The 22,749-nt window shown below is 36.8% G+C and overlaps 1 protein-coding gene across 2 annotated transcripts in view; it reads left to right on the top strand.

Annotated features, from left to right (window-relative positions):
- Positions 1–22,116, top strand: part of LOC103027051 (very low-density lipoprotein receptor) — a 40,208-nt gene extending 18,092 nt beyond the window's left edge. The window contains exons 10-13 of one of the 2 annotated variants that reach the window (XM_049485786.1): positions 16,625–16,693; positions 16,823–16,977; positions 18,100–18,149; positions 20,743–22,116. In XM_049485786.1, the coding sequence (XP_049341743.1) occupies positions 16,625–16,693; positions 16,823–16,977; positions 18,100–18,149; positions 20,743–20,764 (296 nt within the window). In that variant the 3' untranslated portion in view covers positions 20,765–22,116. The remainder of the gene's footprint in view (positions 1–16,624; positions 16,694–16,822; positions 16,978–18,099; positions 18,150–20,742) is intronic. The other variant, XM_022670838.2, reaches the window with a different exon arrangement.
- Positions 22,117–22,749: the final 633 nt, after the last annotated feature.

Below are 22,749 nucleotides of genomic sequence, written 5' to 3'. Positions count from 1 at the left end.
CAAATGTTTAAACTACAGGGCACTCACAGTTCATTTGACTGTAACAACATACACACGTGCTCGTGGACACACACAGGCCATATCAGGAGTGGGACAGAACAGAATAAAGTGCGCTGTTTAATGTTGTGTGTGCGGCTTAGCAGAGAGCATGGTGCAGCATGGTGGTGGCGTATGAGGTGTTAGTGTGTGTTGTGCTGGTACAGGTGGATCAGACACAGCAGTGCTGCTGGAGTTTTTAAACACCTGGTCTCTTCAGTGGGGTCCTGATCATTAAAGAACAGGGTGAATGAACTACAAATGGATAAATTTCCATTATTAAGAACAATAATGTATACATCAAATTTTCCATCTATGATCAGTAGAAACTGGATATAGAAACAAGCAGGTGGTCATAATGTTATATATAATCAGTGTGTCTGGGAACTGTAATGTGTATGCGATTACTACTCCTATAGAAATGTCTGCGACTGTGTATACAACTCTGCAGCCTGTGGTCTAAAGCATCTGGTGAGAGGAGGCGGAGGAGAGATGGGGGGACTGCTTTAATTTGCTGCGGTTAAAGTATGGTTATAGTGTGAAGAAGCACTCAGAACATCAATAGAACCTGTCATTTGAACAGGGCTCATCATTTTGCATATGTCTATATTTGGAGGGTTAATAGAGTGGGAGACAGTGTACACACTGTCTGTGGTGTAGAACTGTACTTCCTATTTACTTTTAATAAACGTGTCCATTTCCCCCTCTTGGTATCCTGTACTGTAAAGAGATGACACCATTGTGGTTTCGGCTTTAATGATCAAATTCCACACAGTTCTGACTTGAAACATGAAAACTATTTTTAACCTTTTCCCTAAATTACATTTTTACAATAAACACATTGAAAGAGCTGCAATAATATTCGCACTGCATTTCGGTCATCCAGCAACAGAGGGAGCTCTTCACACTTTAGACCATAGACTGTATATAGCTAGACAGAGTGACAAAAGTGAAGCCACCACAGGTCGGGCGCCCCCTGCTGTTCGGTTTCAGAAAGCTGTGTGTAACCCCACCCATTCCCATAGGTATCAATGGCAAAACAGACAACTTTCAATCACGTTATTTTCTAATAAACTATAATTCTACCTCCTTTATTTAAATGCAACAGCTAGTGTTACCTCTGCTTATATTGTCAAATTTTTATATCCCCACAGAATTTGTTTTTTAAATTGTTATTCAGCTCTATTCAAAAAAGGTGTGGTTATTGTAAAAGGGCTGGTTATGGGCGGGACCAATAACAGACCGTCAGCTCTGCTCTGCTCTGCAGCCTGTGACCTCGAGGCAGCCCTCAGGGGCGGGGTTATTTAAATGAGTAGGCTGCTCTCCACAGTCTTTCTCCCTCCTCTGGTCTCTACTGCGCAGACTCGGGTTTCAGGATCGCCAACATGCCGGAAGATTTTGGCTTCATTTTCATTGAATGAATGGGAACGACGACACGGCGTCCATCTTTTTTACAGTCTCTGCTTTAGACTGTGATCAGGCTACATTATAAGGCTGGAGGCAGAGTGAGGAAAAGCAAAGCAGAGTCATCCAGATTGAGACAGATTGAGAGAGGGCAAGCTACAGTAAAGCAGAGAGAGGTAGAGTGAGGTAAAGCAAGACATGGTGAGGCATAACAGGGTTGAGGTCCACAGTGAAGTCCGCACACAAAACTGCTTCTTATCCTGGGAAAAATTAGTACAGCCAAACCAAAAACCTCTGAGAGCCTCTGAAATTAAATTAGCATCCTAAATGATCAAGTTTAATGGATATTGGGATGTCCAGCAGAGTTAATACACAATTACATTGATGTTTCTTAAGAGCTTTTGGACACACACACAGGGACACACACTCTCACACACTCTCACACACTTACACACAGTCTCTAAATCACTTACACACACAATCTCTCCATCACACACACACAACATAGTCCCTCTGTTGCTCACTCTCTCTCTCAAATACACACTTACTCAATCTCTCTATTACACACATACACACACACACACACACATACACAAATCTCTCACACACCCACACACAATCTCTCCATCACACACACACACACTTTCACACTCACGTATGCACACAAACTCTCCAACACACACACACACAATTTCTCAATCACACACACACACACACACACACACAATCTCTCACACACTTACACACACAATCTCTCCATCTCACACACACAATCTCTCACACGTTTACACAATTTCTCCATCACACAAACTTACACACACAATCTCTCACACACATTCTCTCCTCACACACACAGTCCCTCTCTCTCAAACACACACTTACTCAATCTCTCCATCTCATACACACACACACACACACACACAATCTCCTACACACTCACACACAATTTCTCCATCACAAACAAACTTACACATTCGCACACAGTCCCTTTCTCACTTTCTCTCAAACACACTCACACAATCTCTCACATACTTACATAATCTCTCTATCACACACACACACATACACACACTTTCTCCATCACACATAAACTTACACCTACACAATATCACACACTCTCTCTCTCAAACACACACTCACACAATCTCGCACACTTTTACACCATCTCTTAATCACACACACACTTACACACACCCACACAAACACACAATCTCTCACATACTTACATAATCTCTCTATCACACACACACACATACACACACTTTCTCCATCACACATAAACTTACACCTACACAATATCACACACTCTCTCTCTCAAACACACTCACACAATCTCGCACACTTTTACACCATCTCTTAATCACACACACACTTACACACACCCACACAAACACACAATCTCTCAGACCTTACACACACACACACAAACATACATACAATCTCACACACAGTGTCTCTCTCTCTTTCACTCTCACACACACACACACACACACAATCTCACCCACTTACACACACAACAGGGCAGTCCTTACATGAGGGGTGTGTTCTGGTTGAGAAGAGATGCTGTGGTTTTGTTTCTCACGTACAGAAATAGACAAGTAAAAATAAATAAATAAATAAATATAAAGACAATAACGTTAAACTAAATGATAATTATTAGCAAGTGTAATATAAATGCTATAAATATTCTTTGATGCTAAATTATAAATGCTAAATAATCATGATGAATAATATTGTAATAATAAATAAAAATAGAAATAGTTAAAGTAATATGTTTATGACTGGATGTGCACAGGGGATCCTAAACACTTACAGACAGTCTGAGATCTCGTAAGTATATATATATATATATATGTATGTGATTATTTTTGTATGTGGTTGGAACAAAACAAATTTAAATTTAAATATATATTTTACATATGTATTCAGAAAGAAGGATGTGTTAACTAAAGCATGAAACCCCCCATCTCTCCTCCGCCTCCTAGACCACAGGCTGCAGAGTTGTATACACAGTCGCAGACATTTCTATAGGAGTAGTAATCGCATACACATTACAGTTCACAGACACACTGATTATATATAACATTATGACCACCTGCTCGTTTCTGTATCCAGCTTCTACTGATCATAGATGGATAACTAGATGTATACATTATTGATCTTATTAAAGAAAATATATTCATTTGTAGTTGTGTTAATTACTGACTGCAATCCTTCTGTTTCTCTGCATACTTTATTATCCTCCTTCCACCCTGTTCTTCAATGGTTAGGACCCCACTGAAGAGACCAGGTGTTTAAAAACTCCAGCAGCACTGCTGTTTCTGATCCAATTGTACCAGCCTAACACACATTAACATCTCATACACCACCACCATGCTAATCAGTGATAATCAAAGCAGTGCTGAGAATAATGACCTACCACCCAAATAATAATAATAATAATAATAATAATAATATCTGCTCTGTGGTGATCTATCCTGTGGGTTCCTGAGTATAAAAAACAGGGTGAAAGGAGGATAATAATAAAGAATATGCAGAGAAACATGGATAATGGGTGTAGAAACAAGGAGGGAATCAAAATGTCAAGCTTAATAATGCTTCTGACATTACAGGAAAAATCTGGAAATCTGGAAATATAGAGTTTATATAGTTTGTTTTATTTAGAATTCTATAAATACACCATATGATCACTGACTGGGTTTATTCTAATGTCATATTGAGGAAATAATTACATGTAGACACATTCACTGATACTGATATATATATATATATATATATATATATATATATATATATATATATATATATATATATATATATATATATTTTTTTTTTTTTTTTAATTATCTAGAGAAAGTATAGTATATAGTAGTGGTGTAGCGGTATAACTTACCGGTTCACACGGTATACGGGAGGAGACTTTTGAACCGGTATGGATTTTTCCCATACTGCCATACCACTAGAGGCGCTGCAGAGCGCTGTGCAGAAGCACACAGTGTAGATCAGCACCCCCAAAGAAGACACACAGCTCTCTAGATAACTAGCTAGCCAGTTAGCATAACAAGCTAACATACTGGAGTTACGTGGAAAAGCTCTGTGAAATATTCCTCTCGTGCCCCAGACGAGCCCAGAAACGGTCATTTATTCAGCACAAGAAATTAAACTCCCTAAAACTCTGAAAATGAGGAAGTAACTAAGTTATAGTCCTTTTGAATATATATATTAATAATGTTTAATTTAATACTGTAATGCATTTAATGTCTAAGCAAAACATTATAAATTGATATTAAACGTGTGTCAGACTTGTATAATAGAGCTTTTAAAAAATATATCTTTTAAATATTGAGTATTTAAAAATTTAGTATTTTAGGTCCATTTATAGTGTTTATGGAACAATTTAAAAAGGAAGCCCTGTAAAGTTGTTGCCCTATCTTACATTCTTCAGCTGTTTTTCTGCTAATGAAGTTTGATTTAATTAATTTTGTGACAAAGGAAATACAATAGTAATCAAAGCCTTTATTTAAAGACTTAATGTTTGATATTATATGTATAACAGTAAAGAAAGTCATAAACCTATATAAAAGCCCAGTCATGCCAAAAAATAAATAAGATAAAATAAAAAACCTGTGATATACATTTTTGGTCATACAGCCCAGCACTAGTATATACTATAGAAACCTACACCTGTTGTTCTGTTTAATGGGTGAAGATGTCTGTGGGTTAGGACAGTGTTCTCTCTGTCAGAACGAAAGCAGGTTGCGGTCAGTTACCGAGAAGAGCTGAGGTTTTCTATATAGAGTAGGGCAAAGTGGGGTTTGTGGGGGCTGCCTGCTGCGACCATAAAAGAAATGTTTATTTTTTATGAGGATTATAAATTTAGCAACAAAAAAAAATTATAACACAGTAAGAAGTTAGTTAAAGTGTTGGAATGTAATTGAGCCATTCCATTTTTTTTAATCTTTTTTTTTAAATCATTTTATCTAATAACACAGTATTATAACAGTATTATAACAGTATTATAACTATTTCAAACATGTACTAATCAATCTCAGGCAGCTTTACTTAATTTTGTACAAGGTTTCTAAGCTTTATGTGATTCCAAAACTCGTGACGTTTAAAAAGCATTTTTAAAAGCAAGTCCACTAATTCATCTGATTTTCTCTCAAGAAAGTGTTTATTTTAAATAAATTGTTGCCTGCATATCAAATAATTGATATTTATGACAAAACATCAATGCTGTTACTGGCACTCACTCCTGTTACTTTTTATGTTTTGTGTAACAGGAATTAAAGCAACAGGAATTAGTTTTTAGCATAGAACTATACCAAAAACATGAAAAAATTCTAGTGATTGGCCTAAACAATCCCCATAAGCATGCGAGCTGCTTAGATTTGCTGACAAGAAAGAGGATTGATTCAGATTTAATTCAGAAATCACACTTTAAAGAAGATATTCGTGGGTTTAATAACATTTTAGTACAGTGATTTCTTATTCTGCTGCAGGAGCAATTATTATAGCATGGAGGAACTTACTGATCTCTTTTTTGGAAAATGGTAGCGATTCAGATTAAGATAATGCAAGAAAATACTCTTGTAAGTTTCTTTGGTCACATGTGCAGCCACCTTTCTTGTGATTTTTCATAACCCTTTTCGTGAAGGCCGTGTAACCCTAACACCTACCCCTCTATCCCCACATGAATCAGCGCACTCTACTCCTCTATCCCAACAAAAATCAGCACACCCTACCCCTCTATCCCAACAAGAATCAGTTACACCCTACCCCTCTATCCCAACAAGAATCAGTTACACCCTACCCCTCTATCCCAACAAGAATCAACGCACCCTACCCCTCTATCCCAACAAGAACCAAAACACCCTACCCCTCTATCCCAACAAGAATCAGCACACCCTACCCCTCTATCCCAACAAGAACCAAAACACCCTACCCCTCTATCCCAACAAGAATCAGTTACACCCTACCCCTCTATCCCAACAAGAATCAGCACACCCTACTCCTCTATCCCAACAAGAACCAAAACACCCTACCCCTCTATCCCAACAAGAATCAGCACACCCTACTTCTCTATCCCAACAAGAATCAGCACACCCTACCCCTCTATCCCAACAAGAATCAGCACACCCTACTTCTCTATCCCAACAAGAATCAGCACACCCTACCCCTCTATCCCAACAAGAATCAGCACACCCTACCCCTCTATCCCAACAAGAATCAGCACACCCTACTTCTCTATCCCAACAAGAATCAGCACACCCTACCCCTCTATCCCAACAAGAATCAGCACACCCTACCCCTCTATCCCAACAAGAATCAGCACACCCTACCCCTCTATCCCAACAAGAATCAGCACACCCTACTCCTCTATCCCAACAAGAACCAAAACACCCTACCCCTCTATCCCAACAAGAATCAGCACACCCTACCCCTCTATCCCAACAAGAATCATCACACCCTACCCCTCTATCCCAACAAGAATCAGCACACCCTACCCCTCTGTCCTAACAAGAATCAGTTACACTCTACCCCTCTATCCCAACAAGAATCAGCACACCCTACTTCTCTATCCCAACAAGAATCAGCACACCCTACACCTCTATCCCAACAAGAACCAAAACACCCTACTCCTCTATCTAAACAAGAATTAGCACAACCTACCCCTCTATCCCAACAAGAATCAGCACACCCTACCCCTCTATCCCAACAAGAATCAGCACACCCTACCCCTCTATCCCAACAAGAATCATCACACCCTACCCCTCTATCCCAACAAGAATCAGCACACCCTACCCCGCTATCCAAACAACAATTGTGAAATCTTGGTTGTTTTAAGAGCTAATGTAAGATATATGAGTGCTGAGAAGTGCATTTATCTCAGTTAAAATAGTTTAGTGACGACTGGGAGAACCTGTTTAAATAAATGTGAAAAGAGCCTTTTGAGATTGACATCTCGGAATTCAAGTTCCTTTGAAGACCTTACTAACATTCCTTGTTAGGGATGTGCTCAAGGAAGGGTGGGGCGAAGGGCCAGAGTCAGTTAGACAAATCCTGACCGCCCAGGTGAGTTAAATCCGGTGTGATCCAGTCCATCCAGTGCAGGATCAGAGGTTCCCATCCCTGGTTTAAAGGATTAGTTCAGTGAAACATCAGAGTAAATTTCAGTCCATCAGTAAAAACATTTTGATATCTGATGTTTGTTTTTAGTTTATCTAGAAAAAAAAAAGTTAAAAGCTATTACTTTAAATAATAATGTTAAATAAAATATTGTGATTAAGGGGCGATTATGTTACTGCATGCAGATATACAGAACTCCCCCTCCAGGATTTATGGCCTAAACCAGGGGTGTCCAAACTTTTTTTGTTGGGGGCCAGAAGGAGAAATATATTTGAAGTCATGGGCCACACTCCGTAATAAAACAAATAATGAAATATACCACTTTAAATAATACTTTTTTCCTGATTATTTCATTTACACACCATTTTACTTGACTTACTATCTTTATCTTTGACATTGTTGTGTAAACTAAGATTTTTCAAATTGATGTTTAATTTCATGATGTCTCTTAATATTAAACTCCTTAATTACAGCAACTTTTAGACTCTTTGCCCCGTTTTTCTGCGCTAGAGACGTGCGCTCTCTCTGCTTTCAGACTCTTTGGCCCGTTTTTCTGCGCTAGAAATGCGCACCCTCTCCGCTTTCAGACTCTTTGGCCCGTTTTTCTGCGCTAGAAATGCGCACCCTCTCCGTTTCTGACACCTAGCGTTCAAACTTTGAATCTCACATTATAAAAACCTGCTTAACAACGGGCCAACTTTCATTCTATTTCTAAAATAACTCCCGGGGCGTTTTCAAAAAAGGAAATGGGCCGCAAATGGCCCGCGGGCCATAGTTTGGACACCCCTGGCCTAAACGATCCCCATAAGCATGCAAGCTGCTTAGATTTGCTGACAAGGAAGAAGATTGACTCAGATTTAATTCAGAAATCACACTTTAAAGAAGATATTAATGCGTGTAATAACACACACTACAGCACTGTTTCTATTCTTCCTTCTTTTGGATATGTCAAACTTTGAGGTGGTTCCAGGAAACTTATTTGCATAATATCTATGCAGAGTGACTCAGACAGTGCATCCATTTACACGCATAGTTTTCAGTTGATGTGTTTAGGGAACACTAATCAGCTTCTATGTTTTGGTGGATAAAGGTACAAAATGGTACAAAAAAAATTGTGATTTTTGTGATTTATTAGGGACTTTTATGCTTTATTTTTGGTTTTGTCAGTCACTGTCAGTGTGCTGGGAGAATCTTACTTCTAAAATATCAACAATATTAGAGTTTAAAGTTTTTTTTTTTTTAAATAATATAATAATGGCAAAGAAATTAACTAATGGCTGCTTACTGGATAATGCCTGGTTCACACTAGACAGTTTTAGCCTGTTGTTTTCACGCCTGTTTGCTGGCAGATTGCTGACAAAAATCGCCCGGTAAACATCTAGCCGGTTTAATATCTGGACCAGTTGGCAACTGAGAGTCAAGAGCACCTACAGCCAATGGGATAAAGAGAACCAGAATGGTTAGAGAGAACCACATGTCCAGTGTCCACACTGTCGCAGATCAGTCACGAAGTGTGAAAGCCACAACATTAAAATGACTTATGATTAGCACAACCAGTCGTGTAGTGTGAACAGCTCAGCAACCTTGCATTAGACATTCAGCAAGCACAAGATCATTATTTTTTTACACATGGACCGGCCACCACAGAACTGAACCCCATTCAGAAGCATTAGGATGAGCTGGAGAAGACTTTGCACAGTGGCCCAAATCTCCCATCCAGTGGCGAACTTAGCTAGGGGGCCCATCAACATTAATATGCGAGAAATAGGGTTGTGCCGATGGATGATATCATCGTCCATTCTCATTTATGACCCAACATCGCGATGGATGGTTACCATTGCGATGCAACACCCACTGTTTTGTGTTTTTTTCCAGAAACATGCACTGACCTTCTTCAGGTCTCCTTCACCTAAAACTTTAGCAGGGATTGTACAGAAAAAGATCAAATATAACTTAAATGAATTAGAGTCAGGGATGAAAATTAAAATACCCTACTGCTACAAATATGCCTAATTAGCATATTATTCTATTATTTATTATTATTCTATTATTATTCTATTATTATCCTATTATTATTTATATCTAGGTAACAGCTTGTCTTCGTCTTTGTTTTTCTACATGTCTGTATTCATTTTAAACATTTCATGTCATTCATGCTGGTTGTGCCAGGAAACTTGCTCATTGTCAGCCAGTGTTGGGCACGGTACTTTGAAAATAAATTATGTAAATTCTATTATTATTAGAAAAATAACAAACGAAAATAAACCCAAAATGTTGACAAAAATAGAATCTAACGAATTTCAAAACATAGAAACGAAAAACGTTAAAATGGTATTAATATAATATAATATAACAACTGGATCAAACAGTTTAGCGTCAGTCATAAGGAACGGGCGTGTCAGTCAAAAGGAAAGCGCACGCGGCATTGCGATAAAAAAAAAAAAGTTTTAATAAATAAGGTCCTATCAAGTGAATAAAAATATATGGTATTAAAAGGTATTAAATTCACATGTTTATTGATATTTAATCAAGAGAAATCAGGCAAAATGAGCCGCGCTGCGCTCTCTCTCTCCCCCTCCCTCCCGCAGCACGGAGCTACATTCAGCGCGAGGCTAAAAATAATATAACAACTAAAATTAAGATGGGTGAGGACCTGTAAAGTAAGTAAATATTGTCAAATATAAAGTACAGGTTGAGGGTTTGGGGAGCTGGTTCAATTATTTGAAACTGAAACTAACTGAAACTTATATTATTCTGTGCACTATTAGATAACTTTTGATTGTGTTTTAAATGAGTTTTTATTTTATATTAATTACTTTTTATTAATTTTAAATATTTTTAGTATTTTATTTATAAAAAAAAAAAGCTTATCAGTTTTGGAAGAGAATCTGTTTTTAGTTTAGCCTCTTCCTTCTTTTTTTCTTTTTGTAGCAAGTGGTGCTTCATGGCTTCGCTCAAAACCCACTTGTACACTTAATTTCACCTTAATTCCGCTGGTTCGTGGTTCACGGCATGGCCACATGGCATGGATGGAATATTCCATTTTAACACGAAAGAGACTGGGTGTGGACTGAACTGTATTTCTTTGTAATTTATTGTGTTGTCTTTGTTTCCATTTTAAACATACAAGAATCACAATTTCTGAACGCACTATCTGTGAATTACTGGAACTTACCTTTATTCCACTCCTGGTACAAAAATGTAAGCAGTTCAGCTTAGCGGTTTGATGACTTGTGATCATCCATCTTCCTCTTGATTATATTCCAGAGGTTTTCAATTTGGTAAAATCAAAGAAACTCATCATTTTTAAGCGATCTCTTATTTTTTTATCTTTTAAAAAGAATAAAGTCCCTAAATAAAGACAGAAGATACCGCCGGCTTTCCTTGATTGGTTTAGACATAAAATTGTATTTAAAAGTTTTAGTGTGGCCTAGTGCTGGGCGATAAAACGATATCGATAGTTATCGAGGAAACTATATATCGCGATAAGTCGGGGCGAGAAATTCGATAAACTAAATTTTCTATTTCCCGTTTAAGTAGCGTTGTGAAAAGGCGCAGCACGAGATCAGGCAGCACGCTGAACTGCTGCTCAGCCCAGTACAACCCCTCCCCTCCCCTCTCCACCATCCCCCTCCGCCCCACCCCCCGAGCCCCTCCACTCTGAACTCCTCACATAGCGGCTCCTTCTCTCCCATTTACTGGATAAACTTCATTTATACTATTCAGCGGCGCTACACTGGAAAACTCACCTTTTAAATATGAGGCATGCGTCTCCAAGATATTTAGAGAGGTGAGCTTGTTCAGATTTCTGAAGGCAGGTAAACGCTGCTCTGTTTGCTGCTAGTTAGATTAGCTTGTCTCCAGTTTAAAGTTAGCGATGTTTAGGTGTAAAAGGGATCTGTGCAATCTGTCATCATTAGCTAAGATGCTTTCACTGCTTTTTACATTCTAATAAACTAATGGGTAACGCACGTTAGCCGTGTTAATCCACGTTTCGTGTAAATTAAGGTTAACTTCAGCACGAGTGAGGGGTTAGTATATAAACACACAGAAAGGAAGCACTTTCCATCTTTTTTCCTAACTCTCACTGTTTCTGTTAGAAAACCCTGAGGGCAGCATTCTCCTCTGTCTTTGTGTTTTATAGTTTTTAACAGATAGAGAGTCTGTTATGCTGGATATTTTACTAAATACAGAAGATTATATAATCTGTCTAGCTGTATTTGAACTGAGCTAAACATTGCTGTTACTGAACTGGAGTTTTAAATACACTTAAGTAATGTAAGTCTAGTCTACTGAAAGCCAGTAATGTTAGTATAAATCTGTACTGCAGTAGAAGTGGATCATTTTAGAAACTTGACTTTATTCCTCCCACCTCCATTATAGGCCACTTTTTTTTTTAAATATTTAAATGTTAGCTTAATTTAAATGAAAAAAAAACTAAAGGCTCTTATTTAAAAAAAAACATAAGCAGTAAATTATCTAAAATTACAACAAATAGAAAATAGAAAAACAGTAAAACATATGTAATACATACTTTTTATATGACCAAAATTAAACTAGACTGAAATCTGACTAAAACTAATAATATCCGATAGACTAAAATGTAACTAAAACTATTATACATTTTAGTGAAAAGACTAAGACTGTATCAAAATCACCTGTCAAAATGAACACTGTGATATACTCTTGTATTTTGCTTTATGTAGTTGCCTGCATTCAGGGAGGGGAATGATCTTTTGATTAAATATAATTTTATAAAAATAAATAAAGTGTTATTGCAATTTAAATTAAACAGACATATAATGTAAAGGGTCTTACATATTTTTTAGTTTATATATTTGTCCCCTTTTTAAAATTAATTTAAAAGCTGTACCCACCTGGCAAGATGTTAACATCCTAGTGTCTGTCCACAAGGCTCTGAGCCTGCTAGTGATTTTGTCCATAACTCCCTTATTCTGTCACTTCTGAGTAAAAATAGAAACCTTTAAGTGTAACAGAAAGTGATTTGATTTATATCGTGATACATATCGATATCGGCTGATATGAAAAACTATATCGTAATAAGATTTTTTTCCATATCGCCCAGCCCTAGTGTGGCCATTAGAGATAGTCATGACAAAGCTGGCTCCCAGGGATCACACTGATTTATATTTTATTACAAAAAGCTTCTGATAAGCTTACATGTTTATTGCATATTATTATATTATTTACTGCTCTGAACAGACTGACCAGTAGTTCTATTCAATAGTTCCATTTTGGGTCTGCTGGCTCTTTTTTGCCTTGTGCATCTGTGTGGACCACACTAAGCATGGAGAACAGAAAGAGGAGAAGAGAACTATCTAAGGACTTGAGAACTGAGACTGTGGAAACTGTGTATCTTAAGGATACAAGTTTATCTCCAGAGATCTTGATGTTTCTTTGTCCACAGTGTGCAACATATTTAAGAAGTTTACAACCCAGGGCACTATAGCTAAGCTCCCTGGACGTGGACAGAAGAGAAAAAATGATGAAAGGTTGCAACAAAGGATAGCTTGGATGGTGGATAAGCAGCCCTAAAAAGTTCCAAAGAAATCAAGTTGTCCTGCAGGCTCAGGGTGCATCAGTATCAGCGCAAACAAAGCATTCACATTTGAATGAAAAGAAACGCTATGGCAGAAGATCCAGGACTGACACTGCTGACAGAGTATAGACTAGCTAGACTTTTGAAATTTGAAGATTACCAAAGGGTTTTGAGTCTCAATGTAGAGCCCAGTGTCATAAAGCTGGGTTTGTGTTCTAGGTCATGGGTCTTCCAGCAAGACAATGACCCCCAAACATACTTCAAAAATCACACAGAAATGGTTGGAAAGTCAAGTATACAGTAAAACAAACAGACTCCTTGGAAATAGAAACCACATGCACCTGATACTGTCTCCGTTTTGTGATTTATTAGGGACTTTTATGCTTTATTTTTGGTTTTGTCAGTCACTCTCAGTGTGCTGGGAGAAGCTTACTTCTAAAATATCAACAATATTAGAGTTTAAAGTTTTTTTTTTTTTAAATAATATAATAATGGCAAAGAAATTAACTAATGGCTGCTTTCACAGCTGCAAAACTCTTACTGGATAATGCCTGGTTCACACTAGACAGTTTTAGCCTGTTGTTTTCACGCCTGTTTGCTGGCAGATTGCTGACAAAAATCACCCGGTAAACATCTAGCTGGTTTAATATCTGGACCAGTTGGCAACTGAGAGTCAAGAGCACCTACAGCCAATGGGATAAAGAGAACCAGAATGGTTAGAGAGAACCACATGTCCACCAACATATCTTCTGCAGGGCATCGCTAGTTCTCACATGCATGTAGTGCTTGGCTGTTCTTGTTACAAGATGTGTTTTTTGACAGTGGCCTGATGAGTCAGTTATTTCCCACGATAAAATGTGTTATTTGTGACTCTCTGTCGCAGATCAGTCACGAAGTGTGAAAGCCACAACATTAAAATGACTTATGATTAGCACAACCAGTCGTGTAGTGTGAACAGCTCAGCAACCTTGCATTAGACATTCAGCAAGCACAAGATCATTATTTTTTTACACATGGACCGGCCACCACAGAACTGAACCCCATTCAGAAGCATTAGGATGAGCTGGAGAAGACTTTGCACAGTGGCCCAAATCTCCCATCCAGTGGCGAACTTAGCAATTTGGGGGCTCAAGGCGAATTTAGCTAGGGGGCCCATCAACATTAATATGCGAGAAATAGGGTTGTGCCGATGGATGATATCATCGTCCATTCTCATTTATGACCCAACATCGCGATGGATGGTTACCATTGCGATGCAACACCCACTGGTTTTTTTTTTTTTTTCCCCAGAAACATGCACTGACCTTCTTTAGGTCTCCTTCACCTAAAACTTTAGCAGGGATTGTACAGAAAAAGATCAAATATAACTTAAATGAATTAGAGTCAGGGATGAAAATTAAAATACCCTACTGCTACAAATATGCCTAATTAGCTTATTATTCTATTATTTATTATTATTCTATTATTATTCTATTATTATCCTATTATTATTTATATCTAGGTTACAGCTTGTTTTCGTCTTTGTTTTTCTACATGTCTGTATTCATTTTAAACATTTCATGTCATTCATGCTGGTTGTGCCAGGAAACTTGCTCATTGTCAGCCAGTGTTGGGCACGGTACTTTGAAAATAAATTATGTAAATTCTATTATTATTAGAAAAATAACAAACGAAAATAAACCCAAAATGTTGACAAAAATAGAATCTAACGAATTTCAAAACATAGAAACGAAAAACGTTAAAATGGTATTAATATAATATAATATAACAACTGGATCAAACAGTTTAGCGTCAGTCATAAGGAACGGGCGTGTCAGTCAAAAGGAAAGCGCACGCGGCATTGCGATAAAAAAAAAAAAAGTTTTAATAAATAAGGTCCTATCAAGTGAATAAAAATATATGGTATTAAAAGGTATTAAATTCACATGTTTATTGATATTTAATCAAGAGAAATCAGGCAAAATGAGCCGCGCTGCGCTCTCTCTCTCCCCCTCCCTCCCGCAGCACGGAGCTACATTCAGCGCGAGGCTAAAAATAATATAACAACTAAAATTAAGATGGGTGAGGACCTGTAAAGTAAGTAAATATTGTCAAATATAAAGTACAGGTTGAGGGTTTGGGGAGCTGGTTCAATTATTTGAAACTGAAACTAACTGAAACTTATATTATTCTGTGCACTATTAGATAACTTTTGATTGTGTTTTAAGTGAGTTTTTATTTTATATTAATTACTTTTTATTAATTTTAAATATTTTTAGTATTTTATTTATAAAAAAAAAGGTTATCAGTTTTGGAAGAGAATCTGTTTTTAGTTTAGCCTCTTCCTTCTTTTTTTTCTTTTTGTAGCAAGTGGTGCTTCATGGCTTCGCTCAAAACCCACTTGTACACTTAATTTCTCCTTAATTCCGCTGGTTCGTGGTTCACGGCATGGCCACATGGCATGGATGGAATATTCCATTTTAACACGAAAGAGAGGGGGTGTGGACTGAACTGTATTTCTTTGTAATTTATTGTGTTGTCTTTGTTTCCATTTTAAACATACAAGAATCACAATTTCTGAACGCACTATCTGTGAATTACTGTCCAAAGGGCCCCAATTACCAGCTGTAGGCCTATGGAAAGTTTGCAGCTAGTCAGGGGGCCCCTACAGTGGGCTGCAGTGGGAGGGGCCCAAGGCAGTTGCCTAGCAATGCCTCTATGCAAAGACCGCCTCTGCTCCCATCAGCAATACAAGATCTTGGGGTGAATTAATGAAGCTCTAGTCAGAAATAAATGTTGCGACAATGCAATAACTACGATGCCACAGAGAGCATGAATACACAGCTCTGAAAGAAATTAAGAGAGGACTTCAATTACTGATTTCTAAATGAGTTTTTTAATGTTTTAAATGTAGCTATTAAATGTTTGAGTAAAATAAATGTTGTTGTTGATGCAGAGCTTTCATACCTCAAATAATGCAAAGAAAACAAGTTCATATTCATAAAGTTTTAAGAGTTCAGAAATCAATATTTGGTTGAATAACCCTGCTGGTTTTTAATCACAGTTTTCATGCATCTTGGCATCATGTTCTCCTCCACCAGTCTTACACACTGCTTTTGGATAACTTTATGCCTTTACTCCTGCTGCAAACATTCAAGCAGTTCCGTTTGGTTTGATGGCTTGTGATCATCCATCTTCCTCTTGATTATATTCCAAAGGTTTTCAATTTGAACTTGTTTTCTTTGCATTATTTGAGGTCTGAAAACTCTAAACCTTTTTTTTGTTATTTCAGCCATTTCTAATTTTCTGCAAGTAAATGCTCTAAAATGACAATGTTTTTATTTGGAATTTGGGAGAAATGTTGTTTGTAGTTTGTAGAATAAAATAACAGTGTTCATTTTACTCAAACATATACCTATAAATAGCAAAATCAGACAAACTAATTCAGAAACTGAAGTGGTCTCTTAATTTATATACAGTGTTCATTCATTGCTTTGTTGTCTTGTTTTTTCTCAGGTGCTGTTCTGTCTCCGAATCAGGCTGAGGCTGCTGATACTGTTGTCCCATGGATCCTCTCTCTGATTGGTTGGTTTACAATTTGTTTTTTTGTTTTGTTTTCATTTAGATGATATTTAGACCGTTAAATGCGAATTCAACTCAAGATTTATGGAGTTTTAATTGTGTGTGTGTTTGTGTGTGTGTGTGTCCCCGCAGTGTTCCTGTGTGTGGTGTTGGCTGTTCTCCTGTCGTGTTGGTGGAGAACCGATAGCTCTTCGTCTTCCTCTTTAACTGCCTTTACAGCTGCTTCACTGAAGGAATCTCAGGACCCACTCGTACCATCTACACACTCCGACTCACACCCAGACAAAGTACGTTCACTTACACACACACACACACACAAACAGACATGTGGACTTTACTTGAGTCACATTACTTGCAACTCAGCTTTGACTTTACATTCAGTGACTAGACGATACGGCCTTAAATTAATATCACGATACTCCAGCGTATTGCGATAGTGATATACTTGGCAATATGAGAAAACACTGAAAAAAAAAATTATTCATGTCAAAACTACTATACTACTGCAACAAAATAGAAGTTTTGGTATTTAAGTAGTAAATGTTTCAAAAATCTGTAAACTTTTGTCTATTTTACAAACAGTAACTTACCAAGAGTCTGATTCTGTATAAAATAATAATAATGTAACAAAAATGTAGCAAAAAAAACTACTACAATACCTTATATTCAGTGCACATATATAATCCGCAAATATATAGAACTAAACAGTGACGTGCAGACGCTATGGCCCAATGTGCTTGAGCAACTGCCCTTTTGCCGTCCTTGGCTGATATTGCCCTTCCGAGGGAGGGGAAAAAATAATATAGGCAAATATGATTTCATATTTCAACAAGATTTTCTTTATAATTCGTAATTTTGATTGAAGTTTCGTAAAAAAAAGTTTTTTTTGAGTCAATCATTCAGATTCAGAAACCTCGAGAGGCAAAAGGGAGGGGCGCGGGCGTAGCGGGGGACACGCAGCATGCTTCACTAGAAAAAAAAAAAAAAGAGCAGCACACGACCGGGCGGCGCTTCAGCCGACTAGCATAGAGGAATTTGAAGATGCCGTGAGAGTAGAGCGACTGCCCTGAAGGTGAGCTTGAAATGTAGCCTTCACAGTATTACAAGACATGATCACAATCAACTTCTCTAAAATCCGATGTCGTCAAGTTGAGGAAGTTTAGTGATCCTAAATAATCTGACAGCCACCTACTGTGCCACGTTTAGGTAGCAAAAAACCCCGACAGCCAGCTAGCTTGCAGTCAACGTTTTACATGGCTCAGGTTGTTTTGTGGAAGGCTAACCAAACTAAGTTACATGCAGCTGATAACATTTCATTTTATCAAGCAAGAGGAATGACGGACATAAAACACTATTCGAATTATTCACATGCACGTTGTGTTAATGCAGAAAATTCAAAATCCCCACAGAAAAGAGACGAATACAGGAGACAGAGAGAGGGGGGGCGCCCTTTCTTCAGGTTAGAGCAACTGCCCTTCAAGATTCCTGTGCACGTCCCTGGAATTAATCTATCTAAAGCTTCACAGTAACTAATAGACTGCTTTTAAAAGCGCAATACGACCTGATATTAATTAACTTTAGATGCACATAGTATTACATTGACTGCATGAGCAAAGCGCAAAAATATGAGTTGGAATACAGCATTCTGTTTTTTTTTGTTTACAGAAATAATACAGAATTAGATCAGTACTATCTGTACTAGTACAGATTGTACAGTCTATAGGCCAATAACCATTTCATCAAACAGTTGCATATTAGAGTGTAGCAGCAGCATTGCAGAGTGCAACCTCTGATCTTGTTTAAGTTTTTTTCATATTTCTTATTTTTAGAAAATATGTAAATAAAGAATCCACCCTGCCTGTCCAAAAAAAAAGGTTGTTGTTGTATGATACAAATGTTTTCTAAAGCTGTTGGAAAGCAAGAAATAAGCTTATTTAAAACTATTTGCACAATAGTACCTATTTTTATGCTTTATTTATTGTTGATAAGTTTAATATTAGTGCTTTTTATGCAAATGAACCTAAAAGGCTCTACATTCCACCTACCAAGGCTTGCGGCTCAGCCTGGCTCACTGGCTCAGCCTCTCGCCTCGTATGACTGGTTTGGTAACCAGTTTGGTAATCAGGAACTCGCTAAGGAGTTTCTGCAGTGCTTTTAGAAAGCAGCGGAAGAGATTGAGAGGTTTAACTAAAGATTATACACTGTTAGGCCCCTTAAAAAAAATTCACCACCTGGATTTAAGTAAGTAAATGATGAGGGGTTAATGATGCTGCAGTTGGTCTGCAGGTCTAGGTTCAGCAACAGTATGTGCAGAAAGAATGAGGTCAGCTGACTACCTGAATATACTGAATATAAACCAGGTTATTCCATCAATGGATTTTTTCTTTCCTGATGAACACGACCATATTCCAAGATGACAATGCCAGGATTCATGGTGCTGGAATTGTGAAATTCAGTGATCCAGGGAGCATGAGATCATCATTTTCACACATGGATTGAGAGAGTTCACCACAGAGTCCAGAGCTTAACCTCATTGAGAATCTTTGAGATGTGCTGGATGGAGAAGAGCTGCTTTGTGCAGCAGTTGGTCAGATTCTACCATCATCAATGCTGCTGCAAGATCTTGGTGAAAAATTAATGCAACCATGGATTGAAATAATAAATCTTGTGACATTGCAGAAGCTTATTAAAACAATGTCACAGAGAATGAATGCTGTAATCAAAGCTAAAGGTGGTCCAACCAAATATTAGAGTGTGTATTAGAGTTTTTTTGGGAGGCCATGCATTACACAATTATTACTGTTTCCTTATTTCCTAAAAAAAATCCTATTTTTTTATGTTTTCCTATTTCCTAAAAATACAGGGAAGTACAAGTATTTAAAATCAGATAATTATTGTGATTAACAATTTAATTATTGTTTAAAATAATTAGCATTGCTAAAATTAACGTAATGTCAAATATTTAACTCTAATTATTTTGTTTCCATTTAAATATACTAAAGGATTAGTAGTGATTAATTGTGAATAATCCGCTTTTTAATGGATTGACACCACTGTTTAATATGCTACTAATCAGCAAATGGCAATACATTTGGTTACTTGACTAGGACTAGCAGTATAAGACTTGAGCCTGAAACACACTGAACCACACACACTACTACTACTACTACTACTACTACTACTACTACTCTAATCTGTGCTCTTTTTCATGTTACACTTTTCGGATTTTTATTTAACATAACAATTTTCAAAACCATGTATCATTTTCGTTCCACTTCACACATATGTGCTACTTTGTGTTTGTCTATCACTTTAAATCTCAATAAAATGTAAAAAATAATTTAAGTTTGTGGCTGTTAGGTGACAAAATTTGGAAATGTTCAAGGGGTATGAATATTTTAGCAAACCACTGTATTAGAATAAGGTTTAAAGACGGATTTACTGTATTAAATTGAATGAACACAGGAGAAACTAACTGCTGGAATTAGATACTGGTGATGGAAAGGCAGTGTAGAGGTGAAAATGAGATGGGAATATTGGTGTGGCTGTTTTTTTGTTGAAATATAGACCGTTTCAGATGAATATTCATGAGCGAAGGAAGTTTTTTTCGTTATTTTGACAGCTGAATATTTGAAAATAGCGCCACCGGAAGCGGCAAAGGAATAGACATGCGCAGTAGCTTTGCTATTGTTTTCCCTCATTAAAACGATGTATAGGGGAATAGGCAGAGCTACACATCATACTGCAACCAGCCAGCAGAGGCGCCAGACCTCTGTTGTGAATTCAGTTTTAAAATAAGTTGTGCCGTGTTATTTTTGTAGTCACTTGTTAAAATACATTTATTTTATTGGTTTATTTTTTTCAGTAGTTTTTTAAATTTGGACAATCAAATTTCTGGTACTGTGATAAACCATTTTTATTTTTATTTTAAAGTAAGTAGTATTTATTAAATACTTATATAAAATAATTTAGTAAAGAAAAAACAAATGGTAAACTGTGGGTTTGTAGTGTGCAGTGCTGTCAGTATTAATGTAATGTTTTTTTTGTTGCAGGATGGAACACACAATGATTTAGCGGTCTGATACAGGAAATTCCTCCTCCCCATCAGAGGAAACAAAAGCTAACGTACCTTTCACTCTTGGAAACTTTGTGTGTGTGTGTGTGTGTGTGTGTGTGTGTGTATGGGTGTGTGTGTGTGTGGTCACTGCTCACCACTTCCTGCTGGTGATCGAGACACTGAAGTGGGCGGAGCCTCATGAGTTTATTTATCTCATTTGTTTCATCAAGGTCATCTTTTCTGTAAAAGTGATTTGTGAATCTGATTCAGCCATCACAAAAAAAATCACTTGTAAAAAAGTGTTTGCAACTACCTATATTACACTCTTTTTTTTCATTTGAATGAATCTGAATTTGACTCATGCAACACTGCAAAATCATTTTTTCCTTCAGTTTTTGATACGTTCATTGAAGCTTAATGGAAGTCATTCTGTATGTTTGATCTACTGTATATTTGACTCCGAATGTTCTGAAATTCATTTGAATCTGAATCATAGTCATTTCTATTCATTACCTTTGGGCTAAAAGGTTAAAAACATTCAGTAAACTTTTAAATGGATCAGTTTAAGTCAATCTTGAGGAAGTCATGTGTGTAAATGAATTATTTATATTTGAGTTCATTTTGGTTTGGAATGAATTTGAATCTTCTCTCTAATCTCCAAGTCTTCTTTGCAAAATTGAGAAAATATTTATTTTTTGTATTTGAGTCTTTTTCCCCCTATTGTGGGATCAAAATAGTTATTTTAATTAGTCACGTAGTGACAATGTGATAATGATTTTCTTTAGCTTATGATTTAATATTTTATTTGAAATTAATGCCTTTATTTACATTAATCTTTCTCTTGTTTTCATTCTTGAATATGAATTGGAGAGCAATCTGCTTAAATAAATCTTTTGTGGAAAAAGAAAGATATTGACTCTTTAAATGAATCATGTGGTTAAACATTGTTTGTTCTGATTTAATCGTTTTAGTTTGTGTTGATGAATCCTTTGTACACAGTCTGTATTGTTTAGGATGATCCTGGATCTTTATGTTTGACTCTTTTGAATGTGTATGAATCGGAACCTTCCTGCTGAAGCTTCTGTTTAGCTACTGATTTATACTGATTCATTAGCTTGAATTTGACTCTGAATCAGAGTCATTATAGGTGCTCACAGTGACAGTGTTTATTTAAGTGATGAATCAGGAATCATAATAGTTTTTTTTTTTTTTTAAAGATGGGAACTGGTTTGTGCAGTGTGTGTGTGTGTGTGGGGGGGTGTGTGTTGAGTATCAGCGTTGTGTTAACTGTTAGAGAAACGGGGAACATTTATTTATCTTTATTGTAAATGAAAGTGTGGAGTGAAATAAAGCTGTAATCTCTCTGTTACTGATTCTCTGTGTATTTTATTACTGTTATTGGTCTTGTTAGAGATGCATTGGAAATAATTGACAGACGGCAAACAAAATGACACATATGGCCGAATATCAAAGTAGGGTTTAAATAAATTGTACACTTGTGTCCATTAAATAGCCCTAATGTATTTTCTCTTCCCTTGCAAGTTGACCTACCAACAATATATGGCGTATTCTGCTAAATCGTTGCCATTTCTGTCCCCAGGAAATTACATGTATTCATGTGCACAAAAAATAACTTTAATATACATTTATTATAAAGCATAGTGTCTTGTACACTGACCTGACTGCAAAAGTAAGACGTATAATTAAAAACGTGAATTAAAACTACTTTGAACACTAAAAAATAGCTTTTGTTACCTGTCCACACTCTCTAACTATACATTTACCATGTAATTTAATAATTAAAAGATTTTTTTTTGCATTGTTGTGTGTCTCCAAATCCCAGCTATGCTTTAAAAAATATTTTTGAAATAAATCCATAATTTTTAAGTTAAAACACACATTTTAGCTGTGTCCCTGGGTTTCACTCAGTCCTGTTAGCGTAACACATTACTACATCTGAAACATCCGAACTTTCGACAAGTCACACCTACAACAGGAAGTT

Source organism: Astyanax mexicanus, chromosome 12, assembly GCF_023375975.1.
Source record: "Astyanax mexicanus isolate ESR-SI-001 chromosome 12, AstMex3_surface, whole genome shotgun sequence".
Lineage (NCBI taxonomy): Eukaryota > Metazoa > Chordata > Actinopteri > Characiformes > Acestrorhamphidae > Astyanax > Astyanax mexicanus.
Note: the sequence above shows the minus strand (reverse complement) of the source record. Positions and strands in the feature narration are given on the sequence as shown.